Below are 23,568 nucleotides of genomic sequence, written 5' to 3'. Positions count from 1 at the left end.
ATCTTCTTCAATGTTACAAATGAGTCGTTTTAGATCTTGTTTGGTTAGGCAGTTTATTAAGAATTAAATAAAATATTATTATAATATATTTTTTAATTTGAGATTTGAAAAAGTTAAATTATTTATTATATTTTGTATAGAAATTTTGAGAAAATTGTAATGATTATATGATATGAAATGAGATGAGATAGTTTAATTTTTGTAACTAAACCAGCCCAGTTTTCCTGATTCATATCTTTTGGTTTTCTAAAAATCCTTTATTTTATGTTTTGTAGCACAAGTGGCATACTATGTCTCTTTCATTTCAAGTAGGTCCAATTTAACATATTCTAATAATTCTTTTATTTTATTTTATTTTTATCAAAACTTTATTTATAATCAAGACAAACAAATTAGAACCATATCCCTCTCTCACGCACGTGCATACACACATAGAAGTTCGCATGTGCATAGATACACTCTATAAATAAAAGTGGATTAATTAGGGAGAACTAAAGCTACAACAACCTATATACTCTCCAATATTAAGGCCTTCTACATAGTAAGCATTAGATACAACTTTTCATCTTATCTAATCTCATCTCATCTAATAATTACAACTTTTTCAAATTTCCATACAAAATAAAATAAGCAATTCAACTTTTTCAAATTCCAATACAAAAATAATATGAAAACAATATATTTTAATAATATATTATTCAACTTTCAGCTTTAATCTCAACTTATCTCATCTCATCTTTAAAAACAAACGAAATTAGGAAAATTTGAGACCATCCATCCAAGTGCTAAGAAACAATCTTTTTCGAACACCCAGGAGGATACGAAACACGGGCCACTCTCAGGCAGAATCGTTAGAGGAATGGAAGGATTGCTGGAGGGAGGGAAGGATGATCTGATAATTTGAGCTCTAGGGACCTTTTTGACATTTCACCACAATTCGAAGAGTAAATTACTATCAAGCCCCATTCATCCACACGCAGCCCTTATTTGGGACTATACCTAGCAGTTCTTAGTTACTAAATGCTCCCCTTCAACTTCCATCGCTCCCAACATCATTTTGGATGAAAAAAGACTACAAATTTGGTTTCTACTAAACTCATATGAGTAGTGTACGGTGTATGGTGGCTTGCCAGCCATATAAAACCAAGGGATTTTGCACCTTCAACATAAAATACATTAAAGAGAAATGATATTTGTAGTCTTAGGATATATATAACTTCCACGTACTTTTTCTGAAAACAAATGGATAAGTATAGGATCTACATGAAAAAGTTAATTTTTTTTAATGATAGAGTCCATTCTTTTTTAAAGGTAGTACGCGGGACTTGCATACCCTAAGACTAGCATTACTCATATACCAAATTCTTTCCAAGAATGTGCATTAGAGCAGCTGATGAATTGTCGTGCCTTTCAATGAACCCATTAGTCAATAAGCTGTCCAAGGTGTTAAGGTACTCTATAACAACCAGCTAGCTAAAAAGAGAGCAATATTTCTAAGAATGTGTCCCTTGAACACAATAATTTATTCCATTAAACAATCTGGTTTTGCAAGCATATTCGTCCAAGCTGCATACTTCACACTGAAGAGATGTCCGGGGCTTGACTATATTCCCCAAGTTGTAAGAATTTCCAATTCATGTGTAATCTTCACATATTATTGAATTTTAACAAGCACTATTGAAATTATGATTTTTTCGAATTTAATTTTGGTTTCTTTAGTTAATGATTTGATTTACTGTAGCAATGTAATATGAGTTATAAAAAGGAAAGAGGAAAGATTACCCTTATAACAAGACCAATATTCAATCAGAGACTCGTAAATAGTTATGTTTGTCAAGAAATGATGGCCATTCAATGATCTATCATTGTTTGTCCAGCATGCCAAATTTGAATGAATAATGATAGATAAGTCACATTTTGCAACATATTTCATAAATTATTTTTATAAAGTCAAGTCATTTTTATAAATTATTCTATAAAAATATTATCTATTTAAAACATAATTATATAAAAATGTTATGAAAAAATGTTGTGTATAAATCATTTTTCGATTTGAATATATCCAATCACAAATTCTAATATATTTATATTTAAATATAACTCATTCAAACATATAAAATATTATTATTTCTAAATCAATTCAAATTACTCACTATATCACATCCATCTAAATGCAGCCTACTATTGTGAGTCAAGACACACCCCCACAGGTCTAGACTTGGGGTCAATAAAGTAAACAAATTCCACAAAGTAATTACAACATTGTGGACTTTTAGATTGTGACACCTCCAACTCCAACGTATGAACATTTGGAAATCGAGACGTCGGGATGATGACAACATGGGTCACATACCCCAATGACAAGTGCTAAGTGTGTGTATCATAAAACCACAATATAAGATCTAAAGCGGGAAAATAATTCTCAATATAAGCAAGTGGCACCAAATGATTTCTTCGGTGGGGCCGCATCCTCAGGCTCAGTCTCTTCATCATCTGCATCAAAATCTACGGTATCAAGAAATGGTATAGCATGTAAGTAATACTCCAAACAGCCCACAAGATAAAAATACATTCATGCAACAACAATATGCATGCACATAATGATAGATGCATGGGACCCAAAAATCATCATTTCCCAAAATGAATAATTTTCCACGTACGCCAAAATCTCATTTGGCCCAACATAAATTCTACAATTTTCCTAGAAAATGGTCCACAGATGCTTTAACCAAATCTCACCATTTTCCAGAAAATGGCCTATATATCCAATTTTAACCATATGCACCATGATCTCCCCTAGGGATCATCCGCACACCCTGGCTCCCTTTGTCACATCATGGGTAATGACCATATGTGTGACTTCGTAACGAATGATGTCCAGTTTTGCACCCAGCGTGTTCGTAGCCAAGCATCCTCTAGCCCCCGTTAGCAGAGGGGCCACAGAGTCGGCATGAAGGCATTACCATCTTGTCTGATCTCGTTGTTGTCTAGTGACAATTCAAGGGACATCACTCAATATATTCCACTCCCGAGTGACCAGAGAAGCTCCACCGAGATAATGCCCTATCTCGACTTGGGGTCGTGATACACACACACCCAAAAACCCATTTAACACATGAAAACCCAGTTTTCATTTCCAACAGATGAACATGCGTGCACCATGCAATGTATACAACAAGACAAAAAAATATCTAACAAATCCAAACATCAACCAATCCCACAAATTACTCTGTTCTCCATTCCATCCGACCCTCGACTCCTCGAACTCAGTCCTGCACAACCAATCCCACAAACGACTCCGTTCTCCATTCCATTTCATAGAATATTTGTTAATGCAAAAATTATTTAAATCTTAAAGGTTATTTGGAAAATACTTACAATGCTTGTGACGCCCCCAAATCCCCACGCCCGAACACGGGGAAATCGAGACGTCCGGATGGTGACAACCCGGACCACCATCCTAACGACGTGTGCCAAGTGTGTGCAAGAGCGACAAAGTGCACAAGACAAACGCAGCAAGAAGCAAGTCAATAATTAAGTACCAGAATTTTTCTTAATGTATTACAAACTGTTTAAAACATACTTAAATAAAATATTACAAGAAACACAAATACAATTTCGAAAACAGATAAAAAAGCACAGCATCAGCAACCCGGCGGAGCCGCATCCTCGGGCTCAGCCTCCTCCTCCTCTTCCTCGAACTCTGCACCAAAAGCTACGGAACCAAGAAAGGTTCCGCAGGTAAGTATGACCCAAACACTACCAGATGAAAATACATACAACCCAAACAACAAGAAAACAAGATCAAACAAACACACACCCCGCTACACATATATTTTAACACGCACGCCAAAACCCAAAAGGCCCACCAACCTCCATAAAGCCACACCTCGCCATTATCCCAGATAATGGCCCAAACCACCATTTTTCCCAGAAAATGGATCATAACTGAAAAACCATACCACAACCCGCTCCGTATGCACCATGATCTCCCCTAGGGATCATCCGCACACCCTGGCTCAGTGCCACACCGTAGAGAACGGCTACGCGTGCGACACCTAAACGAGCGATGCCCAGACTCGTGCAATGCACGTACCGGGCCGGGCCATCCTCTAGCCCTCGCCAGCGAAGGGCCACGGGATCGGTGAATAGAGCGATGCCTGGACTCGTGCTCAGCACGTACCGGGCCAGACCCATCCTCTAATTTCCGCTCCCGGAGTCAGTGAGTAGAGCGATGCCTGGACTCGTGCTCAGCACGTACCGGGCCAGACCCATCCTCTAATACTACTCCGTCATCGCGCAGGGCCTCAGAATCGGTGAATAGAGCGATGCCTGGACTCGTGCTCAGCACGTACCGGGCCAGACCCATCCTCTAGTACCGAACTCGTCGGCGCCCAGACGACTACTCAGGGGATGTCACTCAGTATTGACCGCTCCCAAGTGACCAGAGGAGCTCCACCGTGATAATAACCCATCACGGCTTGGGCTCGTGAGACACACGCACCCAAACGCCAAAACGCCGATAAACATGATGCACATGCACGCGATATGCAACGCACACAAATAAAATGCAACGCACACAAATAAAATGCAACGCACACCACACGGCCCAATCGAAACAACCAATAACAACCAACCAAACAAACACTCCGTCCTCAATCCATCCGACCCCCGAAACTCCTCGGACTCAGTCCGGAATCAACAACCAACAACAATCAATAAAATATATAATTAAATAAATAAATCAATTGAATGAGCAATATATATTAAAATCTGAAAATAGGGTTTGGAAAATACTTACAGCGCTATACGGTATTTTTAGAAAGCTCGCGGCGTTGCTAACGGCGGAAAAACAGCAACGTCACAGTGAAAATTCACTGTGGCCGTGGGTCCGAAAAACCCACTTTTGAACGGGGACAAACTAGGACACGAGATTGATAGGGAATGGTCTAGAGGTGGTTGTGAAGCTAATGGAAGCGACGGACGGCCGTGGGTGGCGGCGGAATGGCCGGAAATGGCCGAAAATGGCAAATCGGAAAACAAGCTCGTGGGAGCTGCTCCGGTGGTCGATGGAGGCCGGAAATGGGTGGGTTAGGACGGCAAGAGGTCGGTGATGAAGTGGTAAAGAAATGGTGGCCGGAGGTGGAGCGACGGCGGCGGATCGGAGTGAAATCCGTGCGCCCTTTGGAAGCTTTTTCCGGCCAAATGGCCGGCCGGTTGGGGGTGGGTTTTGGAGGGATGGTACACCGGAAGGAGAGGAAGAGAATGGGACCGGTGGGAGGCCGAACGGTGGCCGGACGGCGGCGGTAGGAGCTGGGGAAGGTTGACGCCGGCGTGAGGGAGAGAGAGAAGAGAGAGAGTGCACGGGGGGGTCCGAATCGGGGAGAGAGGAGAGAGAAAAGAAAGAGAAAAAAGAAAAAGAAGAAAAAAGAAAAGAAGGGAAAAAGAAAAAAGGAAAAAGAGAAAAAGAAAAAAAGATGTGAAAAGAAATGAGGTCCAGTCCTCACTCCGGGAAAAAGAAACAAACCGCCAAAAAGATTAAAACCACAAAAACCACTAAAAAAAATAAAACACAACCTCAAATAAATTAAAATAAATTAAAAACCGACTTTAAAAACGCAATTAAAATAAAATAAAATATCTGATATATTAATTAAAATAAAACAATTATTTCAGCGAAAATACACTTAAAAGCGGGTCATCACAATGCTTAAAGCCAAATCTGGAAGATTAAAGGTCACGCCCAAGTGGCGGATCAGCGGCAGACAGTGCTTTCCAAGCAATGGCCGTGGGTCTCAAAATACCCAAATTTGAACGAAGACAAATGAAGGGAAGGCTAGGGTAGGGCTTAGGGCTGTGGTGAAGTTAGTGGTAGTAATGGTTGGCTGTGAGTGGCAGTTGAAGTTCCAAAAGCACAAATCAGAGAATGCAATGGATAGGCTTCACTGGTGGGGGATTGGAGTTGGGGAAGGGTGAGTTAGGTTGTTGAAAGGCTGGTGGTGAAGAGAAGGTGGCCAGCAGTGGTGCGACAGCGGCGCACGAGCTCAAGGGAGCCGTGGCTAGGAGGGGCTGAAAACGAAGAGGTGAGGTTGCTGGCGGGTGGGGAAGAGAATGGGAGTTGTGCTGATGGCAACGGGCAGCGCACGGCGGCCCAAAAACACCCAACCCAAATGGGTTTCTCTTGGCCAGCATAGAGAGAGAGAGAGAGAGAGAGAGAGAGAGAGAGAGAGAGAGAGAGAGAGTGGGGAAGAGAGGTTGGGGTGGAGGTGGTCGTCGGAGTGTGGTGGAGCTGGTGGGTTGGGCAGTGAGGTCCGGTGGTGGTGCACGGCAAGGCTGAGTTGGCTGAAGGGACTCACGGCTTGAGAGAAAGAGAGGACGTCGCGCGCGGGAGAAAGCAGGGGAGAAGAAGAAAAAGAAAGAAGAAAAAGGGAGATGGAAAAAGAAAAGGGTAAAAAAGAAAAAGGAATGGAAATAAATAAGGTCCAATACTCATAACTTGGGTCTAAAAATTGATCCAACGAAAATGAATTTTAAAATGATGAGTTAAATAAAATAATTAAAACGTAGTGACTTGGTAAAATAAAATAATAAAGTCCAACAATAAACTAATTTAAAATAAAGAGCACAATAAAATAAACAAAAGCTAAATAAAAACACTACAACTCAATATTAATAAAATAAAATAATTCAAGCTAGAGAGTAATTAAATGCAAAATAATTATTGATATCAAGAAAGCACATTATTTAAATTTCACAACTAAAAAATCATAAACCAATACAATGAGAAACACGTTTAATTTAAAATAAGAAAATCACTAATTATAATAATTTAAATAATTATTCAGTAAAAATACACATAAATGCGGGGTATCATATAGATCCATACACTTCATTTTCTTCCCCATCATTGTGAATAATTGTATATCTTCCCCAATGTTACAGACTCTTTTTAGTTTACCCGTTTCATATATTTTGCTTTTCTAAACTCCTTTCTTATACGTTTTGAAGCAAAAGTTGCCTGCTATGTCTCTTTCATTTCAAATAGGTCCAATTTAACATAGTCCAATAATTCTTTTATCATACACTCTATAAATAAGAGTTTTCTTTTCACTAAAGCTAAAACTACAACAACCTATGTACTCTCCAATATCATGAAGGCCTTCTACATAGTAAGTTTTCTTTTGGCTTCCATCATCTTTGTTCCTTTCTCTATAACAGCTCGGGAACTATATCAAACAGGTCATGAGACTTCAAATTCTCATAATTTATTTATTTATTTTTGCAACACTAAAAATATTTTGTGTGTACAACATTATTATGACTTAGTCTAATACTATTAGGTACTTATTCACATCATGGATGATGTTACTTTAGTGTCTAATTTGTCTGTAAGTACAACTATCTATGCAAGTACATATGAAAAAATGGATCAATTAATATCTAATCCCTAAGACAGATACAATAATTTTGGAATACTTTGTTTAAAGATGATTGATCTCATGTACTATTTTCAAACCAAGTTGTCAAAGGGAAAACTGTAAGATATGAGAGAGAGAGAGAGAGAGAGAGAGAGAGAGAGAGAGAGAGAGAGAGAGAGAGAGAGAGAGAGAGAGAGAGAGAGGCACCTCATAGACTAGTGACCTGAGGAACTGAAACGGGAAGACCCATAGGAGGGAAATGACGGAAAGATGAGACACAAATTAGGTTTTTCTATCCTATCCTGAAAACAAACTAATATTAGTCCCAAATTAGCCAAATAACATATTAAGGACTAAAAACAATGTTTACCTTGTATTGCAGGGAGGAAACGATGCATGGAGTTGGAGAGGACCAGGGCTTTCATAGGTGAGTCGCGATGGAGGGGCTTGTTGTTCAGTTGGGATGCGACGGAGTCACGGAGGGGCTACGGTTTGGAGGGGATGCTCATGAGGCTAGGGTTTTGATTGAGACTAAGAGAAAGTAAGAGTTTGAGAGACTTCTAGGATGAGACTTGAGAGAAAAGTAAGAAGTGAATGGCGATGGGAGGGAATCGAGAGGGAGAGTGAAATTCCTATACCGAAACGATGCCGTTTTGGGTTAAAATAACCCCAAACAGCCTCGTTTTAGTATATATAATTGGAAAAAAAATATTATATGGGTTGCGTAAAACGATGCCGTTTCACGCAACCCAGTTTTAAATTCCTTCAAAAGCTAGACCTAAATGGCGTCGTTTAGGTCCAATTTTATACTAAATGGGGTCGTTTCAGCGTGTCACTAAAATGTGATTTTCACTTCTAAAAAGTAGAAAAATAATAATAAGTTAGTAAAAAAATATTTAAGTTAGTAAAATTAAAATTAAGTAAACTATTTAATGTGCATTATTTGTTAACTCATTAAAAAATCACTAATTAAAATTATATTGATGATGTTAATTGTTACTTTATTACTAACTTAGAGAGTTAGAGTATATCAATTGACAATTTAATTTTTTTTTTAAATATCCAAGGGAATTTTGTTATTAATATATATATATATAACTAATATTAATACTATTATATATATATATACATATATTAATATATATATTAGTAATACACTAATACTATTAGTCTATTAGTATATAGTAAATTAGTAATAGTTATTAACTTACTTACTATAACTAATAATACACTAGTACTAATACTATAACTAATAACTATATGTAATAACTAATAACTAATAATATGTAATAACTCTAGTACTAATAACTAATAACTAGTATTACTATATCTCTTCAAACCCAACACATTTACTAATACTCAATGTAATACTATATTAAATAAGAGTAATACTCTTATAGTCTTATAATCTTATTACTAATACTAGCATATTAGATATTAAGTTAACTAATACTAATATTAATACTAATACTATTAGATATAGTTATAGATTTCTAATGATTTAGTAATACTAATACTATGTATAAGATCTCCTTACTACAAAAGAAAAAAAAGGTTTTTACTCTATTCTACAGATACTCTAATTATATCAGTAATGGGACTATATTTGAACCGACTTGAGATACAAAATTCAGTTTGGGCTCTTATTGAGTTAGAGATTGGAGTCTATAATGATTTAGTTATTATGAATTTATGATTTATATAACTATATAATAGTATATTAGTATTAATTTAGACTATTAGTAATTTAGTCTCAGTATAAATATTAGTATTAGTATAAAATTATAAATATTAGTATTGTAAATATTAGCCTATAAGGTTAGACAAAAATTATAAAAATTATAATCAATTATAAAAATTATAATTAATTATATACAATTATAAATATTATATAAATAATAAAATTATATTATATATATCATTCATTTGGTTTGGTCCGGAGTAAAAAATTCCCTAGATGGGGACTGGACCAAAATTAGTCAGTCCACCAAAATTCGGACCGAGACCTACCAGACCTATTCCCGGGCTAGTTAGGTCAGGACCAAAATGGCCGGTTCAGTCGATTTTTCCTGTCCAGACTGGCCGATTCTCCTCCCTATGTGGGACACCCACTGGGGGTGTAGTTCGCAAATGGGTCCTAAAAAGGCCAAAAGATATTTTCTTGTTTTTTTGACTTTTTTTTATACATTTGTTTACTCTTAAATATATGTATATATATTTTAAAATTTACAACATCATAAAAAAATACTTCCGTAGTCACTGCATAAAAAAAAAATCAATTGGTATTTTTTTGGTGGGTATAGATTTATTCTAAAAAATTATATATGTTACAAAAATTGAGTTCAAAATATTGTTTTTGTGTGATATTGCTATATAAACCCACTAAGAGAAGCAACAAAAAATACTATTTAAAAAAAATATTTTTCTAAACTCTTTAAATATTTTTTTAAAAAAATCTTAAATTCATTAGAAAAATACTTCATTAAGTAGCTAAGAATTGATCATATATATATATATATAGGAAAATAGAATAAAATCTGGTAGTTAGTAACGCTGTTGTGTTGTAAATTTTTACTTTTATTTTTTGATAAAAAGAACTTTCATTGAAACCGAAACAAAGACACTACAGTCGATGTTTGTCCACCCAAACTATAGATGGAAGGAAAACACTACTATGCCCCCTCAAAGTGACCGCTGGTCACAAAATGTTTTATTTTTTTATTTTACTTAGTGATTAAGGAATTGATTTTAAAGGTTTTGTTGTTTTTTTTTTTATTTTTTTAAAATATTTAAATATATTAAAAAAATATGAAAAAAAAAAGAAGAAGTATGCATGTGGTCAAAATGAGCGGTGCACTTTGAGCAGCAGAGTAGCACCGCCCTAGATTGAATACAATAAGGTATAGTCCCTTTCTACACACTCAGATCCTCAATATGCCAAGCATACTTTGCCAACGTCTTGTCAACCCCTTCACTACCAAGTCACCCAACATGTTGTATACTATACTGAGGGAACAGTTTAATCAGATCTTGGATATCTTTGACTAAATTACCCACTCAATCAAAAAATTTTAACAGACAGAGTTCCTCTCCCGCGCTCACGCTCTTTCGAGTATGAGACTGAGTAGCGTTTAGTATCGTTGTCTATCGACAAACGGATTGGTCTCACTACTTTGTGAGCTTGTTTTTTCTTTACTCTCTCCCCCCGTAGCTATGGTGGAGGAAGATCTCACTACCCAATGGGAATGTATCCATCTATCGCACGAAGAAACTGATGTTCTTCAACTGCATTCCGAAAAACCAAGCACAGCAACTGTTCGAGGAAAGTTCTGTGTTATTGGACGTGTGCTATCTGAAAAAGGGGTTAATAACGAAGCCTTCCTAACAACAATGTCCCAGATATGGCGTCTGGATGGGTCGGTGCATTTTAAGGACCTGAATGATCAATGTTTCCTAATTGAATTCTAAAGACTACAAGATAAAGAAAAAATCCTCAGTGGTTGCCCTTGGTGTTTTGACAGAAGTTTGCTTACTCTTCAGGAAGTTGATGAAAAAATGTCAATAAACACAGCTCAATTTCGATATGAACCATTTTGGGTTCAATGCCACAATCTTCCTTTGGCAGCAATGAGTATAGATGTAACAGCCCACTAGAAATTTAACGGTGAAATTTCTATTGGCTTTAGGAATCTCGTGAAGACCCAATAAGTTTTCACTAATCTGTTAATCGTATAGTTGATGTTATTACTTACTATGGTATCAGAAGTATGTTTTTGATTATTGGAGATAGTTAGAAAGTTTTAATAGGACATATGGAAAGATTTTAGCCACCTTACTCTTCCAAGTATACTCTCCACTTTTGGAAAATAGCCTAAGCTGATTTTGTGGATATTATTGGATAAAAATAAAAATAAAAAGAAATATCTTGAGGTAATTTTCGTGAATATTATTGGGTAAAAATATTTTGAGTTGCTTTTTATAAATATTATTAGATAAAAATATCTTAAGTTGATTTTTTGTAGATATTATTGGATAGAATATTATGAGATAATCTTTTATAGATATTTTGGGTAGGAGAAAACTACACTCAACTCTCAACTCCAGCCTTATCATCTTCCTTATCTCGTCCATAAGTAGCTCCAGCCATCACCTACAAACTTATCTTCATTTACACGTTCCTTTAAAAGAATATCAAATACTTTCTCTCGGACAGCTTTTAGGAGTTCTTTTGCATGCCCATTTTGAAACTTTTGTAAGTGGTTTATCATAAAGTCTCCTTCATATAAGTTGTTCTTTTTTTAGTCTAGTTTACATAGATATCTTATTTTCCCCATTTGAAGATCATTTGGTCAATTAAATATTATATAAACTATAGAAAGGTCATTCTGGGAGATAAACTGGAGAATATGTTATAGTTTAGAGTTTTTGACCAAGCTAATGGATAGATATTGGTCCGAAATTTTTATGGAATATTGTTAACATGTATATGTGACTATTGGTTGAGGATTTTTGCATGATTAAAGGTTTTGATGAAAGATTTTCTTAGATTTAGAAACTTAAAAACTGGAAGAAGAAAAACAGTTTCTGTTTTGAGAAAGTTTAACTCTTTGGTGGTCTAAACCTATTCTAATGACTTTAATAATTTTATTGGAGGATCCTAAGTATCTTATATACATGTTATATTATTATTTTGAAGACATTTGATGTCAGTTTCAAAGATATGAAATTTTATGCAAAGAGATATTCAGATAAGCCAAAGTGTGGATATTCTTGGCTAAATTTATGTTTTGGTTAATTTCTAACCATGTGATCTTGAATTAGAAGCTTATATATGTTTTAGGACATCTTTTTAAACCATGTGATGGTTTTGTTTGAAGATCATATATTTATAAGTCATAGATCAAGAGATTTATCAAAACTAGTTGAGGAAAAAGTTTCTGTTTTTGGACTAAGTGTAAAACCAAAAACTCCAAATGTTATTTTGTGATTTTGGTGACTTTAGTTTGATGATTTAAAGCATGGTTGATGTTAGGATGATATTATGAATATGTTAGAAGTAAGATTTGATTTTTAAAATTCTTGGAGATGTTTTGATTTAAAGTCAAAACTTGTGAATGAAGTGCTTGGATCTTTTTACAAAAAAGTTTAGTGTTAATTATTAGCTTTTTCTAAATGGATGTTTTAAGTATGGTTTTGAACTTAGGATTGGAAGATGTTTGTTGCAAAATTTTGGTTTAAGCATGAGTTTTGAAGTTGGAAGGAATTGCAACAAAAATCAAGAGAAATTGCCTATGGTTGTTTCGGCCATAGTGTATTTTTCATAGTTGTATTTTGTTTTAAATTTTTCTGAGTTGATATTTAAGTTTAGGACAAAATTTACATGAGGAATGTAAATTTTGAAAACTTTTGGAGTTAATATGCAAAATCCTTAAGTTATGGGTAAAACGGTCATTTTCCCACATGTAGAGAGTAAAATGAAAATTTTACTCTTTAAGTTAGTATTTTCCATATTTCAAATTATTAATGATTTAGTTCTAACTTTTAGAATCACTAATTACAGTTCCTCGTGATCGCACTTGAAGTTTTATAAAAAAATGCAGAGATCGAGGTAAGTTAGCTTTTAACTTACTAGCAGTCTATTGTGTATATGTGCTAAGTAAAGGAACTACAGTGTATGTATGTGCGTTATCATATATGTCATGTCATGCCAAGTTATCACGTAATTGTCTATTATACAGAATTTATTCTGTCATCAATTTTTATCTGTTACATAATATATTCTGTCATGTATTACTGTACCTTACAAGTACGTCATGCTAAGTATACCATCTATTACATGTATGTCAAGTCATGTAATATTTACTGTTGCAAGTATGTCATGTTAAATATGTTGTCTATTATATGTTATGCCATGTTACGAAATGTTTCTATCTCAAGTTGGTCATGTATTTCAAGTTATGTTCAAGTCACGTTATGTTACGTCAGGGCTTCAGTCATTTCGTATTCCAGTCACGTTTCATCTTGATTACTTATGTATAGGGTCACAGCAATTGTGACGCATACACTACGTGAGACACAGCAATTGTGACACGTAGAATACATGGGGCCACAACAACTGTGGAGTATGTATTTAAGCAGTTAAAGAATAAGTTTCCGTAGAATACATGGGGCCACAACAACTGTGGAGTATGTATTTACACGTAGAATACATGGGGCCATAACAACTGTGGAGTATGTATTTTTCATGTTAAGTCAAGTTTGTGTAGAATACATGGGGCCACAACAACTATGGAGTATGTATTTACACGTAGAATACATGGGGCCACAACAACTGTGGAGTATGTATTTTTCATGTTAAGTCAAGTTTCAGATCAAGTTCATGTCAAGTCAAGTTCAGTTCATATTTCAATTTAAGTTATGTCAATTATTCTATGTTGTACGCCAAGTTATGCTTTAATTACTTATGAATTTGATTATGCATTTATGCTTTTACTGTCATCCATGCATCATTAGCTTGTGTGGAAGTTTTTTGTTAACTTACTGAGATTTGTAATCAAATCTCACTTTGGTAGTCCCAACTACCATTCCCCCGAATGGTAGATCTTGTTATAGGACCTGAAGGAGAATCAGGAGCCGATCAATTAGACACAGTTGACTAAGCGACGGTGCGACGTCAATGTTAATATAGTAGTTAACGTAAATTACTACTTGTACAATGTAGTTGCATCTCTAGTACTTTTTGGATCATAACCATTTTGAACTAGTGTTGTGATCTGTTCAATGGGTCTTTATGTATGAAGTATGTTTTAAGCATTTGGGATATTTTCAATTTGGTGCATAGTATTGCTATAGAAAAAAATTATCCGCTGCGAATATTGCATAATGTTAGATGCAATGTTAGGAACATTGCATCTTATATGTCATGAACGGGGGCAGGTAACCTTGTGTTGCATGTCTCGATGCTTCAAATGTCCGTCCGATCCCAAACGGAAATTGGGGGCGTCACAGTAGACACTGGGGACAAGCTAGGAGCTTGTCTTGGTCATGTAATACGTGTGGATGTTGAATCAGATGGATCGGCCTAGGGTCATTGCCTCTGTGTTAGAGTTGCCATTGATTTACACAAGCCTCTGTTAAGGGGAAAATGGCTAAGATATGATGAACAAAGGTACTGGATTTCTTTCAAGTATGAGCGTTTACAAAGTTTTTGTTTTCATTGTGGTGTTTTGTTCCATAAAGGGAAGTCATGTTCTAGACCATGCTATGAATCCTAGTTAGATGAAAAACAACCCCAATATGGTCCATGGCTTAGGGCCCAACCAATGAACACCTCAATTTTTGACAATAGGAAGTATGGGGGTACTCAAACAATTGATGAACTCAAAAAACAAAAACCTGTAGATAAAGAAAAAAGCGGGGTCGAGAATACTAGGAACCAGGAAAGAAATAAGGGTGAATGGAATAAAATAGGAATGGAGGAGGTATATGGAAAAACTAAGCATCTTGGTCCCGAGGATGGTACTAGGACATCACCTGCACTATTGAAAAAACTGGATGAGGGAAACAAAAACCCAGAAGCCATTGAAATACTACTCACACAGGAAGGGGTTTTCAAAAGACAAGATCTGAATGGTAATGATATGATGGGGATTAATGACAAGGCAAAAAAAAGAACTAGTGCCTTACCTATAGAATCTCTAGTACCAAACTGCATGATGGATCTGGATTTGAAAAAGGAACATGTTTATGATAGCTGTGAAAGGGATTTTTACTTCAACCACCAGCACCATACAAGCAACCAGTCAAATGGAGGGGAATACACATTCTGGGTCCACTGACCATCCCATAAAAGCGCAAGAGGTATAGATCCATGATAACCACTCTTTGGTTGAAAATGGCCCCACAATGACTAGTAATGACAAAGTAGAGAAAACCAAAGGGGGCAAGTGGAAGAGAAAGGCAAGGGGACCACTCAATGTTACTAATGTCCTTCAAGATGTCACATACCTCCAAAACAATGCTGGTTAAAAAAGGAGAGGCCTGAGATGTGGAAATGAGTTGTCCCAATCACAAAAAGAACAAAAAGCAGTGGCACTTATTCTGAATCCCAAGAGCAATTCGAATCCTTAGGAAACTTTCTAAAGAAAAGTGCCGCAAACTAGTTTTCCTCGTGGAAACTAAGTGCAATAAAGTCGGGATGGATGAAGTAAGAAGGTCTTTAAAACTTGATGCTTGTTTTGATGTAGAAAGTGTGGGACTAAGCGGGGGTATAGCTTTACTATGGAAGGAGGAATGGAAGGTAAAAGTGGTTAACTACACTCGGTGGCACATAAGTGCTTTGGTCACTGAGCATGAATCAAATTCTCCTTGGTTATTTACTGGCTTTTACGGCCATCCCAACAAGTTAAAAAGAAAAGGCAGTTGGGAGCTACTCACAAGAATTAAGCCTGATCCAAAGACCCCTTGGCTGTGTGCAGGAGATTTTAATAAAGCAATTGTTGAACTATCTGCCACTAATAGTGACTTATAAGCTAGTAAGAAGGAAACAAACTAAGAGAGAAATGAGAAATTCATCAAAACTAGAAAATCTAAATAAAGCAAAAATGAGAGAATGCATGAAAACATATTAAAGGGAATCAATTGGGTTCCTAGCACAAAAACTGGTCCAGGGGACAGAATTGAATCATAACGCCTTCAATAAAGAAAACACATGAACATAGTAACCATTCCCAATAAAAATATAGTAATCAACCATAAGTTTTTAACAAGTTTCAATATTATTATATATATAATAAGCTTTGAAACAGTATGTTCATAAATATATATATATATATATATACTTTGAAATAGTTTTGAATAAGTATAAATATATATACACTTTGAAATATTTTATTATTAATCCAAATGCAATTTATTATCTTTTACTTTATCTCTCAATCTTTTGATACTAAATAAATTTTTTTTTTTTGGACTAGTATGTTCATCTTTACCTCCTGTCATGCTAATCCCACTTACTAGTTACTACCAAAAGTTCAAAACAATCGAACTTGATCCGTCCACAGAATCAACAAATTCCCCAACAAGTTCTATCCATAAAAATTTAAAACAAAACAAAGTAAATAAAGTTAAATAACATAGAAGATAAAACAAAATATACCACAAAAGATATCAAAAGATAATCATGTACTTACCCATATCCATCTTCTTCTCAAATTCCTCCACTTCATCCAATAAAGTCATAAGTTTTATTAGAGTAGAAGAAGAACGAAGCCAATTTTGTGCACATATCAGAGCCTCAACCATCATTAGATTTAAACTACTTCAGAAAGGGTCAAGTACATGACACGTAGTTTTGAATGTAGATTCAGAAGCTACAGTAGATACCGGTATTGTAAGTATATTGCGTGCAACCTTTGAAAGTACGCAATATCTAACTGAATTCATCTTCCGCCAATTTAGAAGGTCAAAACTATCACCTTGACCCTCATATTTTTTAGCTAGATATCTATCAATCTTCGTCTTGCTTTCCAAAGAGTCTTCTGACTGTAACTCTTGCTTGAATTAGGCCATCAATGCAGCCCGTGACGCCTGTCTATTCGCAGACTGATCTATTGAAGAACTTGCATCTTCACGTGGAGAACTTGTGCACTGAGGATAACTCCCTTCTTCATTTTAGATGTATGCCTCATACATGCGGATAAATGCATTTTTCACCCTCCAACTCAAATCAATGGTTTTTGTAGGATCATTTGCATTCATTTTTCTCAACCCAAAGTCAAGATATCGCATCTTGTAGCGAGGATCACGAATAATCCCAACGTAGATTAACATATTCTGATTATCCATGTTCTCCCAATACTTGTCAAACTTCTGCTTCATATTTGTGGCCATTAATCCCACCACGGGGCTTCCTTCTTCACACCCTATGTTAATGAAATTTTTAATAGAAATCAACTCCGTAAAAAAAGTATTGCAAGTTACATAGTCACCCCCCGAGAAGCGTAAAGTTACATCATGAAATAATCCAAAAAATCTCTCAAACATTTGTACCTTGTCCCAATCGGAGTCATTAGGAGGCCCTAACTTCTTTTACTTTCTCCTATTCACCACATTACCTTCATCATTATCATCTCTAATACTACCTAAAAAGCCCCCATCTTCTTTCCACAAGCAATCAAAAGCTTTTCTAAATTTTCCAACCCTTTTCAACATAAGATAGGTGGAGTTCCACTTAGTTAGTACATCTAGGTAAACATGACTTTTGGATTGAATATCTTCAAACCCCACGCATTTCTTAAATATACTCCACCTTTGAGGGGAGGATTTAACATACTTCACAACACCCCTCACCTTCGCAATAGACTACTCATATTCTTTCAATCCCTCACGGATGATTAAGTTCAAAATGTGGGCACAACATTGAACATGCAAGAATTCATGTTCCAAGACCATGTCCCTTCTATACTTGTTATTTTTTTCAAATAAGAAACGACCCCATTATTAGAACTAGCATTATCAAGAGTGATTGCAAGTATTTTCGGTCGCCCCCAATCATGCAAACACAACTCTATGCCTTTAACAAGTGTATGACCCTTGTGATTTTCAACCAAAGAAAAGGAAAGAATCCTCTTGTGTAGCTTCCTGTCATCATCAATAAAATGTGTTGTTAGACACATATAGTTTAGATTTTGCACGGATGTCCATGTATCTGTAATGAGAGAAATTTGTTGCCCTCGACGAGTACTTCTCAATTTATTTTTTTTCCCTCATAAACATATTAAAACAATCCTTGACATTCGTCCATCGGGATGGAATCCCTACCCACTTAGGGCAAACCACAAGCATAAACTTTCTGAAATCCTCCCCTTCAACAAACCTAAAGGGCATCTCATCAACAATAATCATCTCTGTTAAGACTTGTCGGCAAGCCTCAACACTAAATGTAATAGGCACAAGTCTCCCATTACCACTACCTTCATCCACCTTCCAACCTAGAGTCGTCTGTGACTTATCCGTATTCTTAAACAGACATTGCTTTTCAGTGTGATACTTCATGGATTTTGTACCATTGATCTTTGTATCCTATGCATAACAATAATTACATATAGCCCTAGGTTTAATGGGATCACCTTTTGGTATTCTTGAAAAATAATCCCAAACCATTGACCTAACTCTACCACTTGGGGACCCACCAATATTAGATTTATCGCTTACATTGGATGGGGACGGGAGTGGGGGTGGAGGGATATTTAGACTTTGTATTGACTGCACATCATTTTTTTTTTTTTAAAGGAAAGTTGCTTGTATATTCAACTTAAAGACAAAGAAGAGTACATATTACATAGAGGCTGACCGGCCCTTGTAGATGACTCCTCAAAAACTTCTAAAGCTTCCTTAGCTAAACAATGAGCTTTTTGATTGCCACTTCTTCTAACAAAAGAAACACTGCATTGAATAAAATTAGAGAGAAAGGCTCTAGTGTCTGAAAAAACCAAGCCCACACTATCCCACCTCTCCCTGTGAAGGCTAAGACCCTGGACCACCTGCAGAGAATCACCCTCCAATACCACTGAGGACAGGTTGAGCTCGGATGCAAACATAGCTACATGAAGTCCTCCCATAGCCTCTGCCAGCAAAGGAGCAACACAGCCTTCCCTTGCTACCCTCTTTACAGCAATCACATTACCCCTATGATGCCGAGCTATCAGACCAATCCCCACCCTGTCACGTGCTTCACTCACGGGTACATCCCAATTTACCTTTACAGTTCCCTCTGGAGGAGGAGACCATATGGATGCCTGGTTGGTGTGCAAGCAGGAGTCAGGCATTGGAACCACCTGAGCCAGTTTAAAGTCCTCCAGTTGATGGGCAGCCCTCTGTGCTAGAAGTCTAGGATGTAGAAAGGATCCCTCAAAAACCAGCTTGTTTCTTCTTTGCCAGATATCCCTTGCTGTCATAGCAAAAGCCCCCAATGTTTGTATGTCACATAGGTCCCTTAGCTCCTCAATGATCTTGAAAAAGCTCTCTGCCCTCACAGAGCTTTTTTGGATTCTTTTTGGGCCATAACTCCACACGTCCATGGCTGAGGGACAGTTCCACAGAATGTGGCCTGTTGTCTCATCAGAATTGCAGCAAACTGGGCAAAGAGGAGAGCTCACAATCTTCTTCTTGAAGAGGTTCGACATTGTAGGCAATGATTCTAAGCATGCTCTCCATAGAAAAACCTTGACTGCATTGGGAATCTTTAATTTCCAAAAACAAGTCTAGTTTTTGAAATTAAGAGATCCACTTGATGACTGACCCTTCTGACCTGTTGTGAGTTCCTTTTGCAAATGATATCCACTCCTTACTGTGAAACCACCATCCTTAGTGCCTAACCAGACAAGCCTATCCCTTGCTCCACTCGTGCTCACATGAATCTTCTGGATCACTGCAGCATTTGAAGGTCCAAGCAATCTTAGGATCTTTTCCCTGTCCCACTGTTTGGTGTTTTCATTTATAAGTTCAGCTACCATAGCTTCCTCATCATTGATTAGCCCGTGTCCTTGAACCATGAAACATGAAGGTTGAGGTAACCATTTATCCTTCCATATTTTAGTCTCCTTTCCATTACCAATTCTCCATATTGAACCTTTCTCAATTAGAGCCCTTGAGGAATAAATACTCCTCCAAATAAGAGAAGGTCTGGCCCCCAACTTGGCCTGAAGAAAACTAGAGTTCCTGAAATATTTTGCCTTGAGGACTTGGGAGGCCAGAGATGCAAGGAACTGGATGATGCGCCATGCTTGCTTAGCCAGGAGTGCCGTGTTGAAACACTCAAAGTCTCGGAACCCCATCCCTCCTGACTCCTTTGATTTTCCCATTTGACTCCAGGAGACCCAATGCACTTTATTACCCTTATCCTGTTTGCCCCACCAGAACTGGTTCATCACCTTGTTGATTTCCATCAATAACACTTTAGGGAGCTTGAAAACTCCCATACTATATGTTGGAAGAGCCTGGATGACTGCTTTGAGGAGAACCTCTTTCCCTGCCTGTGAGAGGAGCTTTGTCTTCCAGTTGGTCACTTTACTTTTAACTCTGTCAATAATGTTTTTGAAAGCTTTGTACCTTGATCTACCTACCAGAGAAGGCAGACCAAGATACCTCTCATAGCACTTGGTAGCTCTAGTGCCAGCTAACCCCAATATGTAGTCTTTAGCTTCTGGTTTAGTATTGGCACTGAAGTAGATTGAGGTTTTATCCTTGTTGATCTTCTGACCCGAGGCCCCTTCGTAAATACTGAGTAGATACTTAATAGTGGCCCATTCCTCAGCTTTTGCTCTACAAAACAGCAAGCAATCATCTGCAAAGAGCAAGTGGTTGATGTTAATCTGCCCCCTACCTATAGGAAAGCCATGAATTCTTCTATTCCTTTCAGCATGATTAAGGAGACTGCTAAGCACCTCAGACACTAGCAGGAAAAGGTATGGGGAGAGGGGATCCCCCTGCCTAATGCCCCTTGATGGTTTAAAGAAACCCTGTGAGGACCCATTAAGGAGCAGAGAGTAAGACACACTTGTTACACAGCCCATAACCAATCTGATCCACTTCTCTGAAAATCCCAGCTTGACCATAACTGCTTGTAAGAAGACCCACTCAACCCTGTCATATGCTTTGCTCATATCAAGGTTAATGGCCATATGACTTTGTTGTCTCCCCCCTCGAATTGACATAGAGTGCATGGTTTCAAAAGCAACAATTACATTATCAAGGATCATTCTCCCGGGGACAAAAGCACTTTGTGTTTGGGATACAATTAGGGGGAGGATTAACTTAAGCCTATTGGAAAGGACCTTTGATACTACTTTGTATAACAAATTGCACAGCGAGATAGGTCTGAAATCCTTGACAGTTTTAGGTCCTTTAGCCTTGGGAATGAGCACTATAAAAGTTTGGTTTATACCACTGATATCTCCCCCTGAGTTGAGGACCTCTAGAACAGCTTGAGTAACCTTATCACCAACTATATTCCAGTGAGCTTGGTAGAATTCAGCAGGGAATCCATCTGGTCCTGGTGACCTGAGAGGGTTCATCTGAAACAAAGCTTCTTTCACCTCACCAGCTGAGAAATCTGCATCCAGTAAGGAGTTCATGTTCCTGTCCACCTTCCTGTCAAGCCTGGCTATACATCCATCAATACCCACAGGGTCATCTAAAGTGAAAAGGGACTGGTAGTAATTCCCAAAACACTCAGAAATTTCCTCTAAATCCCTGGACAGGCTACCATCTTCCCTAACCAAGCAATTGATCTCATTAGTTTTCCTTCTCTGGTTGGCACATCTATGGAAGAACTTGGAATTACTGTCTCCATTTTTAAGCCAAGCTTGCTTAGCTCTTTGCTTCCATTTGACATTTTCTTCTTCAAGTAGCTTGTCAAGCTCCCGCTGAAGCTCCCTGATAGTACTATTGTCTGCTCCAGTGTTGTCTTCCTGCAGAATAGCCAATTGAGCCAGCTTCGATTGAATAACTTTCCTTTGTTGTATAAGGATGGTATTACTCCACTTCACTAGGCCTTCTTTGCACTTCCTCAAACATTGTTGAGACCACCACATATGCAAACCTCTTTGATGCAGTTGAGGGGACCAGCAGTTGGTTACTATTGTATTGCAATCTTCATGCATTTTCCATGAGGCTTCATATCTGAAGATTCTCTCCTTCCCATTCCCGTTGCTAATATACCTTCTCCCACCCTGCTTTAGATGCATTACAAGAGGACTATGGTCTGAAGATTGTGCTGCTAGAGCCTGGATGCGACATTCAGAGAAGTTCAAGGTCAATTCCAAATTTCCTAATGCACGATCTAGTCTTTCCTTGGTGAAAAAAGGCCCCTCTCTATTATTACACCATGTGAATTTATTGCCTTCAAACCCCATATCACTCAGGCCACACTCAATCAAACTTCTGCTAAATTCTTCCATCTGGTGGTAAGGTCTCACTGCTCCCCCCTGCTTCTTATGTAGGTGCAGAATCTCATTGAAGTCTCCAAAGCAAAGCCATGCCAGGCCCTCTCTTGGTTTCAAAAAATTCAAAAGCTTCCAACTGTCTCTCCTATGAGCTGTTACTGGTGAGCCATAAAAACCAGTTAACAGGATTTATTCACTGTTGTGTTCCATTTGCAGAAGCATAGAAATGTGGTGCTGAGAATAAGATTGCAGGATGAAATTATCTTCACTATGCCACATAAAGGCCAGTCCTCCACTCAATCCCCTACTTTCAACCACTATAGAACAGTCAAAACCCACCCTTAATCTCACCTCCTCAACTTTGTTCCTACCACATTTAGTTTCTATTAAGAAAATGAACTTGGGCCACTTAGTTTTCACCAACATATGGAGCTCTCTAACTGTACGGGGGTTCCCAAACCCCCTACAGTTCCAGGTAAGGCCTATCATGGCCCTTGGTGGGGCTGCAAAACAGCCTCCACCAACTGAGATCTGGAAGTGTTTACTGTAGTGGGACCAGACAACCTGAGCTTTTTCCTTGTCAGGCCCACCTTCCCCTCAAGGCTACTACCACTGGAGCCCCTCTTCTTAGAACTAGCATCTCTTGCTCTAGTCACACGAGGACTCACCTCTCTAGCTTTTCCTTTCCACGTAGATCCCCTTTTCTTTATCATGCTTCCAGCAGAGTATTTGTCCACCTCATCTGATTTTCAAAAAACTCCCAAAGGGCCCTTGCTTATGGTGCATATACTCTCCAGCAGGCTAGGTTGAGAAGCCTGATAATCTTCTGTTTCCACCTGGAACATGTCCCCGCGGGTGGTCACCATTTCAGTATCTATCTGAGGACCTACATTGATCATAGCCTCTTCCTTTGCATCCTGGCCTTTCAACTTAGATTTCTGATCAGGCCTGTATGTCCCATGTGACGCCCCCAAATCCCCACGCCCGAACACGGGGAAATCGAGACGTCCGGATGGTGACAACCCGGACCACCATCCTAACGACGTGTGCCAAGTGTGTGCAAGAGCGACAAAGTGCACAAGACAAACGCAGCGAGAAGCAAGTCAATAATTAAGTACCAGAATTTTTCTTAATGTAATACAAACTGTTTAAAACATACTTAAATAAAATATTACAAGAAACACAAATACAAGTTTGAAAACAGA

General features: G+C 37.6%; 1 protein-coding gene across 1 annotated transcript; it reads right to left on the bottom strand.

Annotated features, from left to right (window-relative positions):
* Window positions 1-17,090: 17,090 nt before the first annotated feature.
* LOC122304769 lies at window positions 17,091-23,262 on the bottom strand. Its single transcript, XM_043117033.1, has 6 exons — window positions 23,154-23,262; window positions 19,729-22,521; window positions 18,911-19,647; window positions 18,295-18,500; window positions 17,534-17,619; window positions 17,091-17,341 (listed from the first exon to the last, which is right to left on the bottom strand). Exons 1-6 carry the CDS (start codon window positions 23,260-23,262, stop codon window positions 17,091-17,093), a joined length of 4,182 nt encoding a protein of 1,393 aa, XP_042972967.1.
* Window positions 23,263-23,568: the final 306 nt, after the last annotated feature.

The sequence above is a fragment of the Carya illinoinensis genome, chromosome 3, assembly GCF_018687715.1.
Source record: "Carya illinoinensis cultivar Pawnee chromosome 3, C.illinoinensisPawnee_v1, whole genome shotgun sequence".
NCBI lineage: Eukaryota > Viridiplantae > Streptophyta > Magnoliopsida > Fagales > Juglandaceae > Carya > Carya illinoinensis.
Note: the sequence above shows the minus strand (reverse complement) of the source record. Positions and strands in the feature narration are given on the sequence as shown.

Excerpts from the sequence above, each read along its gene's own strand:
- LOC122304769 (XM_043117033.1), bottom strand. The coding sequence starts at position 23,262 with ATGATCAATGTAGGTCCTCAGATAGATACTGAAATGGTGACCACCCGC. Across the intron at positions 19,648-19,728 it reads GCAAAAGGAACTCACAACAG|TCAAGGTTTTTCTATGGAGA; the intron begins GTCAGAAGGGTC and ends TTCCCAATGCAG. Across the intron at positions 18,501-18,910 it reads GGTGGGATAGTGTGGGCTTG|GATACAAAGATCAATGGTAC; the intron begins GTTTTTTCAGAC and ends TGTTATGCATAG.